This window comes from Boleophthalmus pectinirostris, unplaced genomic scaffold (genome assembly GCF_026225935.1).
Source record: "Boleophthalmus pectinirostris isolate CB_2022bp ecotype Guang Dong unplaced genomic scaffold, ASM2622593v1 HiC_scaffold_16, whole genome shotgun sequence".
Taxonomy (NCBI): Eukaryota; Metazoa; Chordata; class Actinopteri; order Gobiiformes; family Gobiidae; genus Boleophthalmus; species Boleophthalmus pectinirostris.
The window spans coordinates 21,539,501-21,558,756 of NW_026571095.1; the positions used below are offsets into that span (position 1 = coordinate 21,539,501).

Sequence of the window (19,256 nt, forward strand, 5' to 3'; positions counted from 1 at the left end):
ATATATATATATATATATATATATATATATATATATATATATATATATATATATATATATATATATATATATATATATATATATATATATATATATATATATATATACGTATATATATATATATATATATATATATATATATATACGTATATATATGTATATATATATATTTTTAGAGAATAATTTACAGCAAGTTAAAAGATTTAACCTGAACCAGTGAAATGCACAGTGAATGTCGACCTGTTGATTGAATAATTGATTTTACTGCACCAGGTGAATGCAGCATTATCCGAAACAAATCAATGAAAAGAAAATGTAACAAATATGATGTGTATACCTAATGAGCTCTATAAGCCTTTCTTCTAGGTTGATTTTGGTTCGGTAGAGGTCATCCAGTTCTGCAGCCGTCTTCAGATCCACACTCTTTTTGTCCTGCGTGAGTCTCCGTAGATTCTCACTCAGCTCTTTACAGGCATTCTCTGCAGCTTCTCGCGCTTCCTCCGATCTAACAAAACAACACAACACACCGTGACAAATGTCCCATCAATAACATGTTTTTCCAATTCCCTTTTGATCGCATTCACACAAGCTTAAAAGATGATTTCACCAGATCTTAGACATCTCTTGCACAATCATAGATGCAGTGTAATAACAATAAGGAAAGCAGTCATTTCAGAATAAACAAGATTAGATTGGCATTTCAACAGGGCTTTAAATGAGTCCAGAGTGTGTGATTATGAATACTGTATCTCACCTTGATAAATTTCCTTTCAGATAGATTAACTCATTTTCTTTTTGCTGGATGAGATTTTGCGACTGGGCCATCTGGATGTTTTTCTCCTCAATCTGTCGGCAGTAACTGTGATTCTGGGCCTGCGATCAGCACAGCAAAGCGAAACATTAGTCCTGCTTCTTTGGATGATACGCTCACGGCCATAAAGTTACGAGGAAGCCAATGAACACAAGGCAATGGCAATTTGCTTTTGTCACACCACGATACAGCGTATACAATCAGAAAGCACGTTTATTAGAGCACCTAAAATACCTCCAAGTCTGTATTGATTATGCTCAATAAATGAATTTGTCTGTAATAAGAAAACATAAAACTGAATAATAAATCAAACAATACAAGGAAACAAAAAAATTATTTTTGTCATATTGCCCACCCCAAGATGTGACCCTGACTTGTCATTGTTGGGCTCTACTGTACTACAGATTTAATCAAATGTTGTGGTAATGGCCAATTTAACAAAACAAAACTGTAAACTTGGTTAAGTATTTTAGTTCCTCTTCTCTTGAATACATTATGTTGATTGTGGTTTAAGTGGTACCTACCTCTAACTCAGTGAGTCTGTTCTCCAGATCGACCGCTTTCCTGTACTCGACATCCAGCTGTAATTTTACCTCCTGTAATTCTTGACTGACAGTCTGCATCAGAAGAAACATTTGACATACTTTAACTTTAACCTATGGTTTATTTTATCAATACAATGCATTCATGAATGTAAATAAACACTGAAGTCTTTAAGTCTCTAGACATTTGATTCTTAGCTGATACAATTGGTCTAATTATTGTATTTGTTGCAGCTATAGCAAAATAATAGCCACATCATCAGTAGATGTAAAATTGCATTTTATTGCAATAATACAATTGTTTCATAGAAAATAATGACTTAAGACTTGATGTGTTATTTTGCCAGTACAAAATACGGTGACCAAATCCTAAACCTTGTTCCTTTTTCAAAATAAATTTAGGGTTAGATCTGTGATGTAAAAGGATAAAACCACCAAAACAAAACAGGATCTGATCAGTGTCACTAAAGTGACAGCAAATAACACAGTATATTTGCGTCTGAATAGGGATATAAATTCCTTATCAAATTATTACCAGTTAACTATTAATCAAATACTTGTGGTACTTGCACATAAAAAAATGTAAGTTTAAGACAAATAATTTGCTTGTATATTTTAGGAAACAGTTAAGCTTAATATTTTTTTGTTTTGCCTCAATCCTGTGGCTATCTTTTCTCCTCTATACAATAAAACACAATGTATCCATTGTCAAAAGCCTCATATTTGCATGTACCTGTATTTGGTTTGCATGGTTGATTTCCTGGCTGGTGATCTGAAACCTCAAAGCTTGGATCTGCTCCTCACTCGCGGCCCGTAGTGCCTCTGTCTCCTGCCTGGCTTGGCTCAGTCTGTCCTCCAGCCCCTCTCTGGTCTCTGTCCCTGCTCCATGTGCACCGTTCCTCTGTAGTTCCTGGTTCTCCTCCTGTAACTGCTCCACTGTAGCGTTAAGTGCATCGGCTTCCTCCTCCATCTCCTCCAGCCGCGAGCACAGTCCGTCCAGTCTGAGCCGGGCCTCTTCGTTTTCAGCCGTGAGCATGCACACGTGGACCCCCAGCTCTGCAGTCTCTGTGTTGGCTCGGTGCAGCGCCTCTCTGGAAATACGACAGAAGACATTTAACTATGGGTGGGCAATAGAGTTGTCAGAAGTAGTGAAAATCAGATACTTATCGATACTAAAACCAGTACTGGACTTAGACTTATTTGGCCAAACTTTACTGATTCACAAGGGAAATTACTTGGACACAGTGTCACACATCTCAATATATTATAATAACAAAAGAGAAATGGTAGTAATAAATAAAAAAAAAAAAAAGTAGCAAAATAGCAAGAGACTGGTGCCAAGCAAGTCGTAATTAAATACATGTATATATACACAAGTAAAAAAAAAATTATAATAATAAAATACAGAAATAAAGTAATAAAGATATATCTCAGCTATATACAAGAGGTCATAAAGAAAAACTGTGCAAAGATGAAATGATGAGGACAGGACAAGACATATCTGTTACGTAAGGGTGAGGTTGTTGTATGGAGGATGGTATGAATGGTATTGTGGCAGGGGTAATGTTGACAAAAATTAATCTCTAGATTTTTGGCATTATCTTGATAATCGTATTCAGACAATATTTTAACAATACATGATGAATGTGCTAAAATGTGTCAGTAAACATGTGCACTAAGTATGGAATAGACCATAAAATTAATATTATACCCTTGTTTGGAAGCTTGCACTAGATTTTTCTGTTCATTTAATTTTAATGAGCCTTTTTGTTTTTTCAAATTATGTTTTTTTTTTATTCTTATGATTGATTATGAGAATCCTTATGGCTCCATGAATAAATGCCTGATAATTACCCTATACAGATCATATATACTGATGTAAAAATTTGAAAAGATTTTCCACATTTCTTTACAGTTCATAAAAAAGCAAGAAAAACAAAGGCCAATGGTGAAGAGGTGGATTTTTAGAGCCAACACCAGATTTCAAATTTGAATATGTGTATTAGGTGATTCAGACATTATTACATAAGAATAGTTCTAAATATAATTAGCATGTCTGTCAACAACAATAATTAATTAAAAAATGTCATTGTTTATTTCATTGCTACAGGGCATGTGGCAGAGACATGTGCAAATGTATAAATGTATTTTTCTTTTCCAGGAGATATCAGGACAACACAGACATAACTCACACATGTGTCATCTGTTTCGGTTTTGAATAATTTATATTGTGGTGCTAAAAACTCTAAATTGTTAAATTAGTTAAAAGGTGCAATCTGCATGTTACTTTTCTGGGGACTTGCCACCGGGGAAAAGTATGAGATTAAAATTACATACAGTGACAAGTTACAGGTCAGATCTGTAGAGTGGAGGCCCCACTCATAGTAAGAATGCATGTCCGTAATAAATAATATTAACATTGTAACTGAAAGGGAAGATACATGTTTAATGCCATATTGCGGTATATTCCTGGGAGAGCAATAACATCACCAAGGACAGAAAAAGGTGGCGGACCCTTTTCTATTAAGGTTAAATGGTCAGAATAAACAATTTGAAGCATCAGAAACTGGACATTGATCACTGTAAACATGCCTTCCCCTCACCTTGCTTCGCTGTTCTCCACACACAGCACATCATATCTGCGTTTCAGTCTCTCCATCTCGTCTCTGGATGCCGTCACCTCCGTCGCCAGCCCCATGCGCGCCTGTGCCTCTCCGTCTCTCTCCCTCACCAACGCCTCCTCCCTCTCGCGCGACCTCAGAATCTCGTCCACATGTCTCCGGTTCAGCTCCTCCACTTGACCTTTCAATTGTTCAGCCAAAACCCTCAGATCCTCCCTGGACGCCTCGCTCACTTCCTGTAAGGCCTGAGCTTTGATTTTCTCCTCCGTACCAGCTTGAAGTTGGCTTCGAAGCTTCACTACTTCCTCTTGTAGCCTGTGCATTTCTTTTAAATTCATTTCGAGTTGCGCTTCGGCGATCACCAGCCTAAACGGAGCATCTTTGGTTTCCATTATAGCCTTTTGCATCTTTTCATTGCTTTCCGCTGCACCCTTTTCACTATGGAGCTCTGCCACTCTTCCTTCCAACTCCACTACTCGAGCTTGGAGTATACCACACTGCACAGTCTGCTCTTTTAGCTTATCCTCTGTCACTTGGAGTTTCCCCAGCAAATCTTCATTACCCCTTTGAGACACATTGACATTTCTAGCTAGCATTGCCTCCCTAGCTGCTAGCAAATCCCTCTCATCCCGAATCACAGCCAACTCCTTCGCCAATAAGGACTTGGCCTCCAAAACCTCACCATTCTCGTGCTCTATTCTTTTTAATTGTTCTTCCAACTCATATTTTTGCATCATTATCTTTTCCACAATCTCTTCTAGATACAAGTTTTCATCTAATAATTTCTTTTCTCTATCTTCCACGCTAATATTGGCCGCATCCAAACGCCCCTTTAAATGCTTTTCGGATGCTTTCAACATAGCCAGCTGCTCTAACAAATTAGCCTTGCATTCAGATAACTCCTTTAGACTATCTTCGCTCTTTTTAACCGTTAGTAGCAGCTTGGCGTTTATTTCTGTCAGATTGCTACACTGGATCTTATAGTCCCCGATATTATCTTCACTTGGGGGCATTTCTGTAGTGCGATGACTATCTGTTTCATCGTTTAGCTTTTCTAATTGTTCCTCTAAGTGCTTGATCCTCTCCGAACTTGCACTCAGCTCTTTTTCCCTCGTCCTGAGTGTCATTTTTAAATCTACAATCTGTAATTCCAAATCCTCATCACACCTTTGTTCCACTTCTTCTTGCTCCTCGCGCAAACGCCTCCTCAGTTCCTCCGCCTGCCTTTCTCTACTCTCAAGTGAGGCTTGTAAATCTTGAAGTTGAGCTCTCAAATTACCCGTTTCTTTCTCTTTCAACGTTAGCGCCCCCTGGATTCTACCTACTGCGCCTTGCAAATCCTCTAGCCGTTTCAGTGCAAGTTCGCGTTCGCTGTCAGCTTTAGCCTTGACCTGAGCTAACTTTTCCTCACAGTTTCTCAATTCGTCTTGTTTCAGTTTTAATTCCTGGGACAAGCGCTCAATGTGTTTTTGCTTGTCTTCCGCTTCTTTCTTAGCCTCCGTTCTCTCCTGTTCGGACATTTTGAGTTTGTCCGATAACTCTTGCATTTTCCACGCTGAATTGCAATAGCTAGCCGTCTGCTGGCCTTTCTCCTTAAGAGCTTCATCTAGTTTTGAGAGGAGCTCCATGTTCCTATTCTCTGCAGCACAAAGCCTGTCCCTAAGTTCGCATTTTTCTTGCACGTTTAACAAATGGTTTTCAGTATTTTGGTTCACTGACTGCTGAGCAACCTGTAACTGTCCTTTTAAGTCATTTATGACACTTTTAAGTTTGTCTGCCTCTTGGTTGAGTTCTTGAACTTGGGCTAAAAGTTCTTGTTGCCTGAGTTCTGATTTGTCCAGCTCATGTCGAAGGTTCTCTGCTAAACTACAGGGTTCCCCCAATTCACCCAGGTCTCCCAGAAGACTTTGGCCCAAGTCCGGTAGGGCTCCAAACTCTTGAGCCTGATGAAAGAAATACATCAATATCAATTTTGTTCATCATGTGGAAATATAGGGTTTCAGATATTATTAAAATCCCCATTTACTCCTTTTGAGTAAACATTATTTTTTTCATTATATGTGTAAATGTTTGATGTATAAATAAATAATTGAATACATACACATGCTGAAAAAATGTGCAATAATATGTAGTCACCTAAACCCCCCCTAATCGAGGGTTTTTTTGTTTCCTGTGAATGCCTGTGTTGGTGAAATCAATGTCTTTGTGGAGTCCTGTGAGGTGACAGCTGTTGTGATTTTGGACTCAATAATAACTCAGATTGAATTAATGCACAAACTGCTACAAGTTAAAACTAACTGAAACCATACTTTTTTGTACGGCCGTTTACGTAATGGGTATGGTGGATCTACCTTTATGGCTTTTCACATACAGTATATTCCAAAATTGAAGTTTCATTCCTTCATATAGACTAGACAATACATTTAGCATATAATGCTTAAGCATATAATTAGTGTTGTATTTTTATATGAGTCTTTAACATTTGAAGTTATAGGTTATCAGGTTACAGCACAAGGAAAAAGGAACAGAGAATAGCGTTTGACATTTGTATCTGTGTACATGTGATTACCTGAGACAAGCTGCTGACCAGGCTGTTTACACTAGAGCAGCGACTGGGAGGTCTCCAGGAATAAGCACCAGCTGGCCCTAATGTCCTCCTGTTACAAAACAAGTATTAAAGGTGTCACCACACTATCAAATGTATTAATGTTGGGCAAATACTGTTATTGTGTACTCTGGTCAAAACTAAAATATATTTACCAGTCTAATTGTGTAGAGACCAAATCAAGATTCAGTGTCTTTAGTTTCTTTATGTTTACTGCTTTGTAATTTTAATATATATGTAAAATACATCAAATACATAATGCAAAATGTATGGAATAGATAATAATTTGTTATTATTAAATAACACTTTATATTTTATATTCAACTTGGACTTGGATTTGGAAGCCTAGCAGGGCTGGGCCTGGTTAGTCCTGAAATGGGAGATTGTTGCCCTTATGTATCTAGGCACTCACATAGCTTAGTATGGATGTAGTGTGTCAGTGAGTGTTGGTGGTGGTAGTTGGAGGGGCTGATGGCGCAGATTGGCGGCCTTGATTCTGCTAATCTACCACCGGGGGAGCTGAGGCTACAATAGCTGTAACCAGGTTTGGGGTGAATTTTTTGGAGTGTCCAAATAAACTCTGAAAATGCATTATAGTATTGTAAAATCTTAGACTAGTGATCGATTGATATGTTTTTTGTTTTTTTTTTGTTTTTTTTCATAGCCAATGTGAATACCAAATGGTTGGAATAGCTGGTGCGCTAAAAAGGTCAAATATCGACACAATATACTGGTTGTCCAATATATCGGGCCAATATTTGGTCTCTAAGGATACAATAATATTTTTTTTTGCCACTGGTGCCCCACTGTGGCGCCAGATACTTCCAGTAGTTTCTTATCCAATGTACTAACCAGGCCCAGCTTTGCTTCACTTCTGAGATCTGACGAGATCAGGCTTTGCTAAAAAGGTTTAACCTCAGTGAAACATATTAAATTATTTTCCTAAATAAAACACAGTAAACACACTACATGCATAAATAATTCAGTTTCCTCTACAAAACATGGATTACAAAGAGAGGGTAAATATGTCTACATGACACTGCCACCACAATCCTGAATATCCATGCTGTGTTAAATGTATCATAGCTAATTAGTCATTAATAAACAAAACAACATTATTATTATTCCTCTAGATGAGAAGTCATGCAACATAAAATCCTATATCTAATTGAAAATACCATCTCTATTGACTTTTTCCAGGTCAATAGCTCGATGTGTTGACAGTGTTACACCTTAGGAGCATTAAAATAACAACAACGCTTGATAACAACATACAAACATAGTTACAATAGACAGTGTTAAACAAATGTAGCACAAATCGATGATGCGGAAGTGAAAAGTTTGACAAAGGTGCTGACAGCAGAAACAACCATTAAGACTAACAGACTGTCAGCACCTGCACATTTTTACACAGTGCAGCAAAAAGGAGCTGCGAATGGGATCAGATAATGAACTGTTACTTCAGGCTGTGAAAAACCAATAGTGATTTCACCACTTTTGACATTTCAAATTAGCCGTTCTGCAAAGATGTGTTATTATTAATTATTACACCCACAGTCAGGTTTATAGAATGGAACTGCAGCTTTACCAAAAGGAAGAGGCACAAGTAATGAGATGAAGTAGCAGCAGCAGCAGTAGTAGTAGTAGTAGTAGTAGTCTGTAATTAAGGACTTTGTGAAGTAATTTCACCCACCTTGACCATTAAGAATGTGTTGTGTGTGCATGAGTGATTGTTTGTAGACCGACAGACTTGCTTCTGTCAGCCTACCTCAGGGCAGCTGTGGCCTCTGAGGTAGCACTGATGTCCACACTGAAGTAGTGTGGAGTGAATGAGTATTAACTACAGTGTTGAGCTTTAAGAGCCTGTACCATGCCTGTAAATTAGATTAGTAGTGTAAGGCATTATTAATACAATAAATAATATGACGTAAGAGTTCCACTTACAAATGTAAGAACCCATTGACTCCTATAAGTGTGGGTAGCATGTAAACAAAGGGTACATTTGATTACCTTGCGAAGCTTGGCCAGTCGGCATCGAGGTCGTAGCCTCTCGCTGCCACGTCAAATTGGATTTGGTTGAGCTCATACAGGTGGTTGATTATGTCAGCTGTGAGGTAGGACTTGAGAAAGGGACTCCGGGCGTAATACCAGTCACTGTCAACACAAAAAATAAATGTGCACATATTTGCCTCAAAAAAATGAAACAAGTATATTACTTTTGTACAGTGAAAGAAAAAAATATTCTGGAAAGTTATGGTTATATTTGCAAAAATACTTATCCAATGCTCCACTTCATGTCAAACAAAAAGAGAACAGCTACTGATGGTAACATGATTTCTCAAACTAAATTACAATGTGAAACTTTAATAATGTATTTAATAATGAACTTAAAAATTGTATGTTATACGCAATTGAAATTTACTGTAATCAAATGTAAACTTTTTGTTATTTTTAAGTCAATCAGTCCTTTAGTTCTAATGGATGGGGTACACATCCTATAAGTAAAACAACAACCACCTAGAATTAAAAGGAAGAGAAACTTGCATTTCCTTAAAATTCAGCTCAGTGAGTGGTATACACAGGTAACTGAAAGTCTACAAACATTGAACCTCAAATAACAGTGCTGTGCATGCATCACGTAGACTTTACCTCGTAACCCTTTGGTTGATGAGACACTGCTGTAATGTGTCGGCCAGTCTCTGATGAACCAAACAGTAACGAATGAAGGCTCTTCCTTTACCCAGAGAAGTCTTCAGCTGAGGACACAAAGTCACATACAATACACATTACAATGTCTATTGTTATTACTTTAATCATTTATATTTTACACTAATTTCTTTTTGTTATAACTGAAAACCATAAAAGGTTTTAACAAGTTAATCTTTTCAGTGTGACATAATAGCTCTTTTAAAAAATTATATTTCTACTTGCTAGTATCTTAGTACTGCTTAGTACTAATACTAAGCTTATCACTGCTATTTTGACTACTGTAACCAATATTACTTCAACATACACAATATAATTTCTCTGTTAGAGTATATGTTATTGCTTTGTTTACAGTGTTTCACTATGAAACTAGACTTATCTATCTCCATGGAAAAAGCAGATGGCATCAAGAGATCAGACCTATGACAAGATTGCCCTGCTTGACTGTAAGAATGCATGTTTTCAACACTTCAAGTTATAACAAAACCTGCAGTGATATACTAGATTAAAAAAAAAATCATATCACAATAACATTCCAGGAAATACAATAACCTCTCGATGGAGACAAGCAGGTGGCAGACCCTCCATAAGAAAGGTGACATAGTGCACCTTTACCCAATGTCAACGCTCTGTGTTGATAACAAGTGGTCAAAATGTACTTGTAAGATTCCACAGATAATTTTGAGGTCAGTCAGTTTGTTTACTCAATGTTTGTGCTATATATAAATGGCAGATTTATTACGTATATACATAGTTGAAGCTGAAATATAAGAACGCCAAAATATTACTGCCTCCACGTTCAAGAATTTTAAAAGTAAGCAAACTCTTCTGATAATTAGCTGTTGTATCTTATATATGTATAAATGACACGCAATTTTGAAGAAACTGCTCCTTCCCCAAAAAGAATTCAGTAATGATCATCAGCATAATGTAAGTGGCTTGAAAGCCTGTAAAACCAAACTTACAAACTCAGTAATTATAGTGTTTACACTGAAGTACATTAGCTAGCTAATTCCCCCATAAAAATGAATGATTAAAGCACAATGCCATATGGTACAGTGGCATCATTAATTCTGTAATAATTAAGTCAAACAATGCTGATGTAAAAGGGTTTTTAAATCATTGATGCAAAACTGTGAGTAAACCAAAAAGTTCAAGAAAAAGTGCACTGCGATCTCAAAAGCAAAATCTTACAAGAATCCATGTATTTCTGTTTTAAAATAAACTGTGGAGTAGTAGGTTACGTGCTCTAACAAAACAAATGTACCAAAACAAAGAGGTAAAAGAAACCTCTTAATATAATTTTAAGTCATAACAATAATAATATATTTAATTATATATTTTGATGAAAATTAAGCTATTCAACTAAAAGCCTTACCACTGTGAAGGTAAAAAGAATCAACAGTATTAAAAACAAAACGTATAGAGTATTAAAGTACTATATTTAAAATGCTATTTAAATGTTTCTACTACTTCATATTCAATTAAAAGGCTTACCACAATGAAGCACTGGCACAAAGCAAAGAAACAAGCTGTTGTAAGAACGAGTATAAAGACGCATGTAAGTTCGCAACAGTGCTACGAGACTGACCGAAGGATTAGCTACAGTTTTACAAGTGTGTTGTGTGTGTGTATATGGGTGTGTGTGTGTGTGTGTGTGTGTGTGTGTGTGTGTGTGTGTATGTGTGTGCGTGTGAAGGAAGATCAGGATTACCTCAGGGATGGACTTAACAAAACGGATGCCATCATTAGCTCCTTTGATCTTAGTCAGGCACTCGCAGAAATAATCCCAGTAGTCTTTCCTTTGACCAAGAAACGTGCTCTTCTCTTTCTGGTCAAACTTTAAAAAAACAAAAAGTAAACAAAATTGAAAATTGAAATGACAAAAAAACAACTTCATATGAATGGGATATGATGTATGAAATGTAGTAGTGGGATTGATGTATGCATTCTATATTATGTCACATTTTTTATTATTCTCATGGTTTTTATAAGGTTGTTGTTTTCATTGATGCATCCATTACCTGCAGTAAATATTCCAGTTTATAGAAAAACTTGTGTAAATTGGGGCTATCATCAGTTATCGGCTCGCCACATTCTCTGTGTTCTTTACTCAACTCCACCACAGCTTCTAAAAGAGACAATCAAAACAATGTAATGAGAAATTAATGAGTATATATTACTTGTATATATTATATATATATTATTTTTCATTTTGTGTGACTGTTTTTGGGATCGGCTTAATCGTGTGTCATGCTTTGTGTAGTATACATAGGGTAACGAGAATCAATTAATACCTCACGACCAGCTCCTGATCAGCAATCGTAGGTTGCAAGAATATCAAACCTGTTTGAAATCTGGTCACCTCTTGTGAGGGTTTCGCATTGTTGAAGTAGTTTGTGTTTAATATAAGAAAAGTTATTGTGAGCTGTGATTTGGTCATTGGGGTGAGTGAAACAATCGAAAATACACAGTGTATGCCTGCCATTAGTAAACTTTTGTTATTCTGAAAATTAGGGGAGATTAGTAAATGACCTCTCTACTATTACAGCACTCATTTTTTTATATCAAATATCATGCAACTTGGTTTTGCAAAATGTCATAGGAATACTGGTTTTGTTACAGCATGGATGGTAATGTGTTCTAAGCCAGTTACAACTCAATTTTGTATTTGCTTTTTAACCCCAGAAAAGGCCAAAAACTACAAACATGTCCGACAACAGCTGTTTTGTGTGGTTACCTTGGAGATCCCTGATTATCCTCTGCAGCTGATTATCTCCAACAGATGATGAGGCCATTCTGAAATAAAAGGAAAGGACTAAAAAAACAAATTTACACAATTAACAATAAGTTATAGAACAGCTATGCCTAAAGTAATGTCATGTAGGCAAGTTAGAATAAAAACAGCCCAAAATGTACTACCATTCATCAATTTAATAGTCTTTGTAAAAATGGGAACTATTTCATCCCTGTCTGTGCAATGTTTAATTAATGTTTAATTAGCTAACGCATTAACTGGTGGTTTCCGATTAAAATGAATCACTGTAAGACCATGGGAGCTAAGTAAAGTTAGCAATTTATACAGTGAGATGAGTATTAGGTGGAAATGAAAAGGAAAAATACGTGTCAGTCGGTCTAATACACGTAGATGTATTTGAACCAACGTTTTTCACCATTATAGAGTATATTATTTAAGAATACTTCAAAAAAACACGTTTAAAGCCATCAAATAGCATCCTGATCATCGCTGTACCAAACTAGCAACAGCACCCCAGCAGCAGCAGCAGCAGCTACATCTACATGCACCTGTTCCCAATCGTGCATTTCAGGATTTTTCCAGATATTTGACTGACACATTATTGCAGTTTGACAGGAAAAGCTTCCAAACATAAAAATTTTAAAGGGAATAAGAATCAGATAGAACACGTACTTGATATGCAAAATATTCCGAGGTGTAGTAAAGCTTCACGGTGCTACTGCAGGAGGAGCATGCTGTCTGTGGGGGCGGGAGCTGCGGCTGATGGACAGCTCTGTCAGCCAATCCCGAGCCAGGTTTGGTTGAAAGACAAAGAGTAAATAAACAAACGGAGAAGCGTGTTATGTGTGCACTAAAAACAAACTTATCAGTGGGGAAATCGTTAGAAAACACATGTAGTAAATCTATTTGTGTCATATAATTAATTATTTTTTCACATCATAGCCCATAATTATGTTGCACATTTACACAATAAACTGCGTAAATGTGTATAAAGGTTTATTGGAACAACATTAATATTAGATCAAATAATAAAATAATAATTTCACCATCTAAACGTTTTTAGTTTTACTAGATGAGGCTCAGTAGTGTAAAAACCATAGACAGCAACCTACATACAAGAGATGTCTAATAACTACCCTAGAATAAACATGTTTAATCACCAGCAACAAAAGAAAGAAGAAGAAGTTTGGTTATTATAGCCCATAATTACATCTGTAGGCCTATTTCCCAGATTTAAATGTGTAAATGGCTATAGGGATTATTTGGGGGGCAATATAAACATTTATTTAAGCATCTGAAAATTTTTTACTTGTATTAGATGAGACATAGTCAAACAAAAATTCAATTCTGTCAACTGGACAAAAAAAAATATGTATTATATTATATATATTTTTTATTTTATTATTTTATTTATGTATTTTTTTATGTATTTATGTATTTATTTTATTTTATTTTTTGTCCAGTTGATAGAATTAAATGTTTCTAAGGCACAAAGGGATATACACAGATATGACACAGATATTATATGAGATTATAATAGACTGTACTTGGCCTAGAGCTGGGCTATTAGTTTAAACATGTCTTATCAAGCCATAAGAAAGATGGTTTAATAGAAAGTGTCAATTTTATTATTATTCTTACCATAAAGTTGAAAAGATGATGTGAAAATGGGTGTTTTCTCAGTTCACCTTCCTGTACAGTACTTTAGAAAGTTGAAAGTTGATGATCCAGTGTTAAATTTGTCATTAGTCTGACTTTGCCTATCGTGTTACAAATGTAAGTATTTCAGTATTTTTAAGGATCTTTATGCATGGAGAGTTATTTTGTATAAAGTATCTAGTATAGTACTTAGGCCTGTGTAACTATAAAATGTATTTAGAATATAGGTTAAAACACTAATGGAAATGCATATCATATAATCTACATTATAATGATCTCTCTGTTTTTCTTGACATAGAAAATGAATACACCTACGCCTTTTCCAGAGGACTACTATGATGACAGTTATGAGAACGAAGCATGTAACGTTTCTGGCTCCGTAAAATTCGGTCAGATCTTCAACCCTGTGTTTTTCTCTCTCGTGGTCATACTGAGCGTCTTTGGCAACTCTCTGGTCATCATGATCCTGGTCAAATACGAGAACATCAAGTCCATCACCAATGCTTTTATTCTCAACCTGGCCATCTCTGACCTGATCTTCACCGCTGGTCTACCATTCTGGGTTTACTACCACATGAACGGCACCTGGACCCTTGGAGAAGTGGCATGTAAATCTGTCAACTTTGTTTTCTATATTGGTTTTTACAGCAGTGGTTTTCTCCTGATCATTATGACCATTCATCGCTACATTGCAGTCGTCAGTCCTCTCTCTGATATTGTATCAACTAAAGGCTTGTACTGCATTTTAGCGCCTATTTTTATCTGGCTTGTCAGTATTGTTGTAGCTGTTCCATATTTTATTTTCACAAAAGTAAATGATGATGGGTTTTGTGGGTATATCGCAGATTCTCCCATAAGCTTTTGGGGAATCTACCAACAAATTGCCCTGTTCATTTTGACATCTCTGGTCTTTATTTTCTGTTATGTGCAAATCATTTGGAGATTACTGCGCCCAACTGGACAACGTAGAAAAAGCAAAACCCTTAAAGTCATTTTTACCCTCATGGTTGTGTTCTTTCTAGGCTGGGCACCATACAATGTGGTAATCTTCCTAAAGTCACGTGCCCCTGTTGGTGATGATGTCTGTCAAACATACAGCACACTTGAATACGCTTTGAATATTTGCAGACTTGGTGCCTTCTCCCACTGCTGCCTCAACCCTGTGTTTTATGTGTTTGTGGGGGTCAAGTTCAAGAACCATTTGATGAGATTTGTAAAAATTGTGGGACATAACAGCTCAAAACAAAACAGGAGCAGTGTCCGCAGTCGTCAGAGCAGAATGACTATCACCTCTATCACCAGCGGAGAAGAGATGTCACTGTAAACAAAAAACAAAAAAAGAAGAAGAAGAAGAAAATTGAAAATAGCTTTAAACTTTTAAAATACAAATGTGGTAAATCAATGCAGCATTTTTGAGAATCAAGATTGCCTCTATTGAAAGTGCACTAACGTTCTGGTTGTGGGTCCGTCAACTGTTTGTTTCTATGGATATGTCATTGCTCTGCTCGGAATGTTCCACAGTATGACATTAAACAGCTTTACCTTACATTTATTTAATGATAGGTGATTTTATAGCTCAAAGATACTTAGTAAAACAGGAATTTTGACTGTGAACGGGGTTGCCTCTCCACAAATCTGACCTGTAACTTGGTCTAGTTTGGTCTCCATGTCTTACTGTGAAACATTCCAGATGAAGCAATAACATCTGTGTGGAGAAAAGCATTAATGGACCCTCCACCAGAAAAGTTACACAATGCACCTTTAACTTTTAACGTGACTTTTGATTAATTTTGGCTTGATGTTGATGATCTCTACAATGTGTTTGTTAATAGACAGTAGTACTATATCTGGATATATTGCAACTCTCTACTTAAAGGATCTGTACCTGCGTTTTAAAAATATGAAAAACAGAACTAGTTCATTTTGGTTTGCAGAGGTCCACTTCTTTTCGCAACTTTCAGAGACCAAAGCAGAGTTTTGCCATTGGGGTAAAGCAACAAAGCAATATAACTAGACTTTTTTTTCTTTTTTTTTTTCACCTTTTGACCAATATCTGTACTAGTGCAAGCAGCATTTACTAAATACATGGAAAAAAAAATCTGGTACAGGCCCTTTAATGTTAGTTTTAAAATCCATTTAAAATTGGAGTTATTAGAACAAACACATCTGATGTAATAATCAGATTCTTGAGAGATGTGATGTAAAACTGTTATCATGATCAATTTGTTGTAATATTGTTTCATATATTGTTCAATCTGTGTATCATTAAATAAATTAAAGAAAAATTTGAATGTAGAGATACATACTACTACAGTAATTAAAATGCATTGTTAAAGTGATTAATATACATTGTTTTACACAAAGAGGAGGAGGTCTTGGTGGTTGCTTTTGTCACTTTTACAGCAAGATAAAAGCTATCAAAACATAATTTACACTCCCCAATACGCTAGTAAAAGCCATCTCCACACTGGAGGAGATAGACAGGACATAGACATGCTAATTTATGATCTCACCATCAGTTGTATGTTGTACTATAAATCTTTAAACATGCATAAAGTGTCCCGTGTGAGTGTGAGGGCCACTGGGTGTGTGGGGCGTCTGTGGGGGTCCTGAAGAGGAGCGGGTGGGACAACGCACTGTAACAGCTCTCAGATATGTCTCTGGGGGTAGATTAGGCTTAATTAACTAAAGCATCCAACACGCTTCGCTGGATGGATACAAGTCAAGGGCAGAGCAGCCGCACAGCCCCTCAATGGAGAACACAAAACGCATTTTCACACAAGTGTTGAGGAGAGCAGGTATGGTGAAGCTAAAAATAATTTTAAAGGTGCACTGTGTAACTTTTCTAGTGGAGGGTCCATCAAATGCTATTCTCCATGGAAATGTTTTGTCTAGAATGTCCCTGTATGGCATTAAACAAATCCATCTTCCATTTAATCAATAACATGGGGTTTTATTGACCTAAAACTTGAATTCTTACTATGTCTAGGCTCACCTCTTCACAGATCTGGCATATAACTTGGCCCTGTAGTGTCACCTGCTGTCTCTGCAGAGTTGAATACGAGTAATGTCAAACTATGGAACATTCCAGACAATACTGCCCTACAAAGGCAGAACGCCGTAACATCACATTTGGTCAAAAATGAATTCATAGTCATTTTGGGGGTATATGAGACCTCCTTTATCATGAGAATAAATATTGTGAAGAATATTGAGCTCAAAATTGACCTTTGCCCCTTATTTGTCAGGTCCTGTACTCTGCCTTTGTATCATATGCCAAAAAATAAAGATCGTGCAAAGGCAAAAGGCAGTAACTGACTGATTATCATTATTTACTTGATTTTCACCAACATTCATTCTAACCAAGGACTAGTCATCATGGTGTTTGTACTATTATACTTCTGTCTGGACAAAACAGAAACTTTGAAGTCATTTTTTCAGTTTCACACTTTCACAGGTTTTTTGCCTTTGTAGGGCAGAATATCTCAATAATAGAGAAAAACAGGTGACTGACCCTACTCACACAGTGTACCTGTAAACTTGCAAAATACTCATGACATAACATGCAGTGTATCTGTTAACACATTTCAAACTTAGACAATAAATGCTTTAAATTCTGGGACAGCAGAGTGTAATGGGGGCAAAGAGTGGGAGGAAACATTCATATTGACAAAAATCTTAGCACTTAGCACTACAGAAATATGTGACCAAATCCCATTACCACTGCTTAAGGTGCACTTTCAACTTTATTTTCACTTCCTTGTAAGAGCAAACCTCATACTATAAACAAAGTGACACAATGAGTTTAGCCTTCGCCCATGGACTAGCTGCTGTTTGAATATTGCTCATTTTGGTGTAGAAACTTCATTGACATTTAAAGGTGCACTATGTAACCTTTTTTTGTTGGGAGTTGTCACTTGCTTGTTTCTATGGATATGTCATTGCTCCTTACATTTATTCAATTGCAGTTGGTTTCATTGTTTTATTGCTCAAAAATAATCAGTGTATCATTCGTTTATTCGTTTTTTGAAGATAAAACCAAAAATAAGAAAACGAAGAAACAACTATTTTCTTCTTTATTTGTCTCCTAAACCAAAATGATTTCCCGTTTCCGTGACTTAAACTGCAATACTGGACTGAACTGGGCCCAGACCAGGACTGAGAAAGGGACTGAGAATGGGACCAGACCAGGACTAGACCACGACTGAGACCAGGACAGAGACTGGGACCAGACCCGGGACTCATATATTGAAAAACGAATGAACAAATGATACACGGATTAAAAATACTTCACCAAAACAGGCATTCTGACTGTGAGAGGGGTTGCCTCTCCACAGGTCTGACCTGTAACTTGGTCTGGTTTGGTCCCCGTAATGATAGAAACATTCCAGATAAAGCAGCAACACCTTGCCAGAAAAGTTACACAATGTACTTTTGACTGAAAAAAACAAAAAGGATATTTTCTATTATGTCATCCATAGATCTATATATAATTGAGCTAGACAGATAAAGCCTGGTTTTGTACATTTGGCTGATTATAGGCTCCCCATTAGCTGAGCTTTATAGCGGCTATACTGTTCCCAAGACCTTCTTTCAAATACACAATACACAACAACCCAATACAAGTTTGAAATTCATAGAAAAATATATATATAATTCCATCACAGCATTGCCATAAGGATATATCAGTAAAATATTTCCCAGAACAAAAATACTGGTAAACACAAAATGCATCCCTGTTTTGATGTTGCCATGTAGCTTTGCATTAAAAGCGCATTAAGAGTGTGAATTAATAATACAGCAGTGAAATAAAGGCAAAAGACAAATAAAAAATGAAGCCCTGCACAGATGATCATTTCGAGCCTCTCATCTCTTATCTTCACGTCTATCTCTTCTTCCCCGGATCATTTTCTTAGCAAATGATGTTGTTGTTCAATCCTGTTTTTAGCCACGAGCTACACAGCTGTTGTTTATGCAGCGAGCTAGTGGCCCTCCCAAGCCCCATGCCTCCTCGCTCTGCTCCTCCTCTCTTCGGGGCAAGACCACTCTATCCCTGCTTTTCTACATGCTTAATCCCCCTTATCTATAACCATAATTACTGCTACCATATGTGAAATTAATTGATAGCTTGCAAATGTGTAAATGTGTGTATTTGACTGCTAATAAAGGCTTATTGCTAGTTAATCTGTACTGTCAGGGAGGGCGCGTGCAAATCGATTGAGTGTGTCAGCCTTATCATTACAAACAACTGTTTTCATGAGCAAATATAGAAGACTTAATCCCTCTGTAACTCACGCTGGCATGTATGACATTATGGTAAAGCGGGTAATCTTAATCTTATTCGTCATGGGAATCAAATGTATCAAAAGAAGGGATCGGGTCCACTGTCTAGAGTATATTAGCGTAAACATGTACCACCATGTTTAATCTGATCAAAATGCCAAAGGGTTTACATAGCAACAGTAAAAAGTTTATACAAAAAGTAAAAATACAGTTAAGGTTATATGAGGTTATATGAATTAGCTGAATGAAGAATATTTTTGATGCATTTTAA

At 36.6% G+C, this 19,256-nt stretch overlaps 2 protein-coding genes across 3 annotated transcripts in view; one reads left to right on the top strand and one right to left on the bottom strand.

Moving 5' to 3' along the window:
• fyco1b (FYVE and coiled-coil domain autophagy adaptor 1b) overlaps positions 1 to 12,778 on the bottom strand; it is a 79,366-nt gene extending 66,588 nt beyond the window's left edge. For both annotated transcript variants that reach the window (XM_055152108.1, XM_055152107.1), the window contains exons 1-12: positions 12,716 to 12,778; positions 12,026 to 12,084; positions 11,310 to 11,416; positions 11,000 to 11,125; positions 9,229 to 9,335; positions 8,590 to 8,733; positions 6,544 to 6,631; positions 3,957 to 5,917; positions 2,087 to 2,444; positions 1,336 to 1,428; positions 755 to 873; positions 338 to 505 (exon numbers count right to left, since the gene is read on the bottom strand). In XM_055152108.1, coding sequence (XP_055008083.1) covers positions 338 to 505; positions 755 to 873; positions 1,336 to 1,428; positions 2,087 to 2,444; positions 3,957 to 5,917; positions 6,544 to 6,631; positions 8,590 to 8,733; positions 9,229 to 9,335; positions 11,000 to 11,125; positions 11,310 to 11,416; positions 12,026 to 12,083 — 3,329 coding nt within the window. In that variant the 5' untranslated portion in view covers position 12,084; positions 12,716 to 12,778. The remainder of the gene's footprint in view (positions 1 to 337; positions 506 to 754; positions 874 to 1,335; positions 1,429 to 2,086; positions 2,445 to 3,956; positions 5,918 to 6,543; positions 6,632 to 8,589; positions 8,734 to 9,228; positions 9,336 to 10,999; positions 11,126 to 11,309; positions 11,417 to 12,025; positions 12,085 to 12,715) is intronic.
• Positions 12,779 to 13,770: 992 nt separating this feature from the next.
• Positions 13,771 to 15,985, top strand: LOC110164177 (chemokine XC receptor 1-like). The gene is made up of 2 exons (XM_020929214.2): positions 13,771 to 13,819; positions 14,001 to 15,985. Exon 2 carries the CDS (start codon positions 14,004 to 14,006, stop codon positions 15,024 to 15,026), a length of 1,023 nt encoding a protein of 340 aa, XP_020784873.2. The 5' UTR covers positions 13,771 to 13,819; positions 14,001 to 14,003; the 3' UTR covers positions 15,027 to 15,985.
• The last annotated feature ends 3,271 nt before the right edge of the window (positions 15,986 to 19,256 follow it).

Bases quoted from the DNA above. Each gene is read 5' to 3' on its own strand.
- LOC110164177 (XM_020929214.2), top strand. From the start codon at position 14,004: ATGAATACACCTACGCCTTTTCCAGAGGACTACTATGATGACAGTTAT.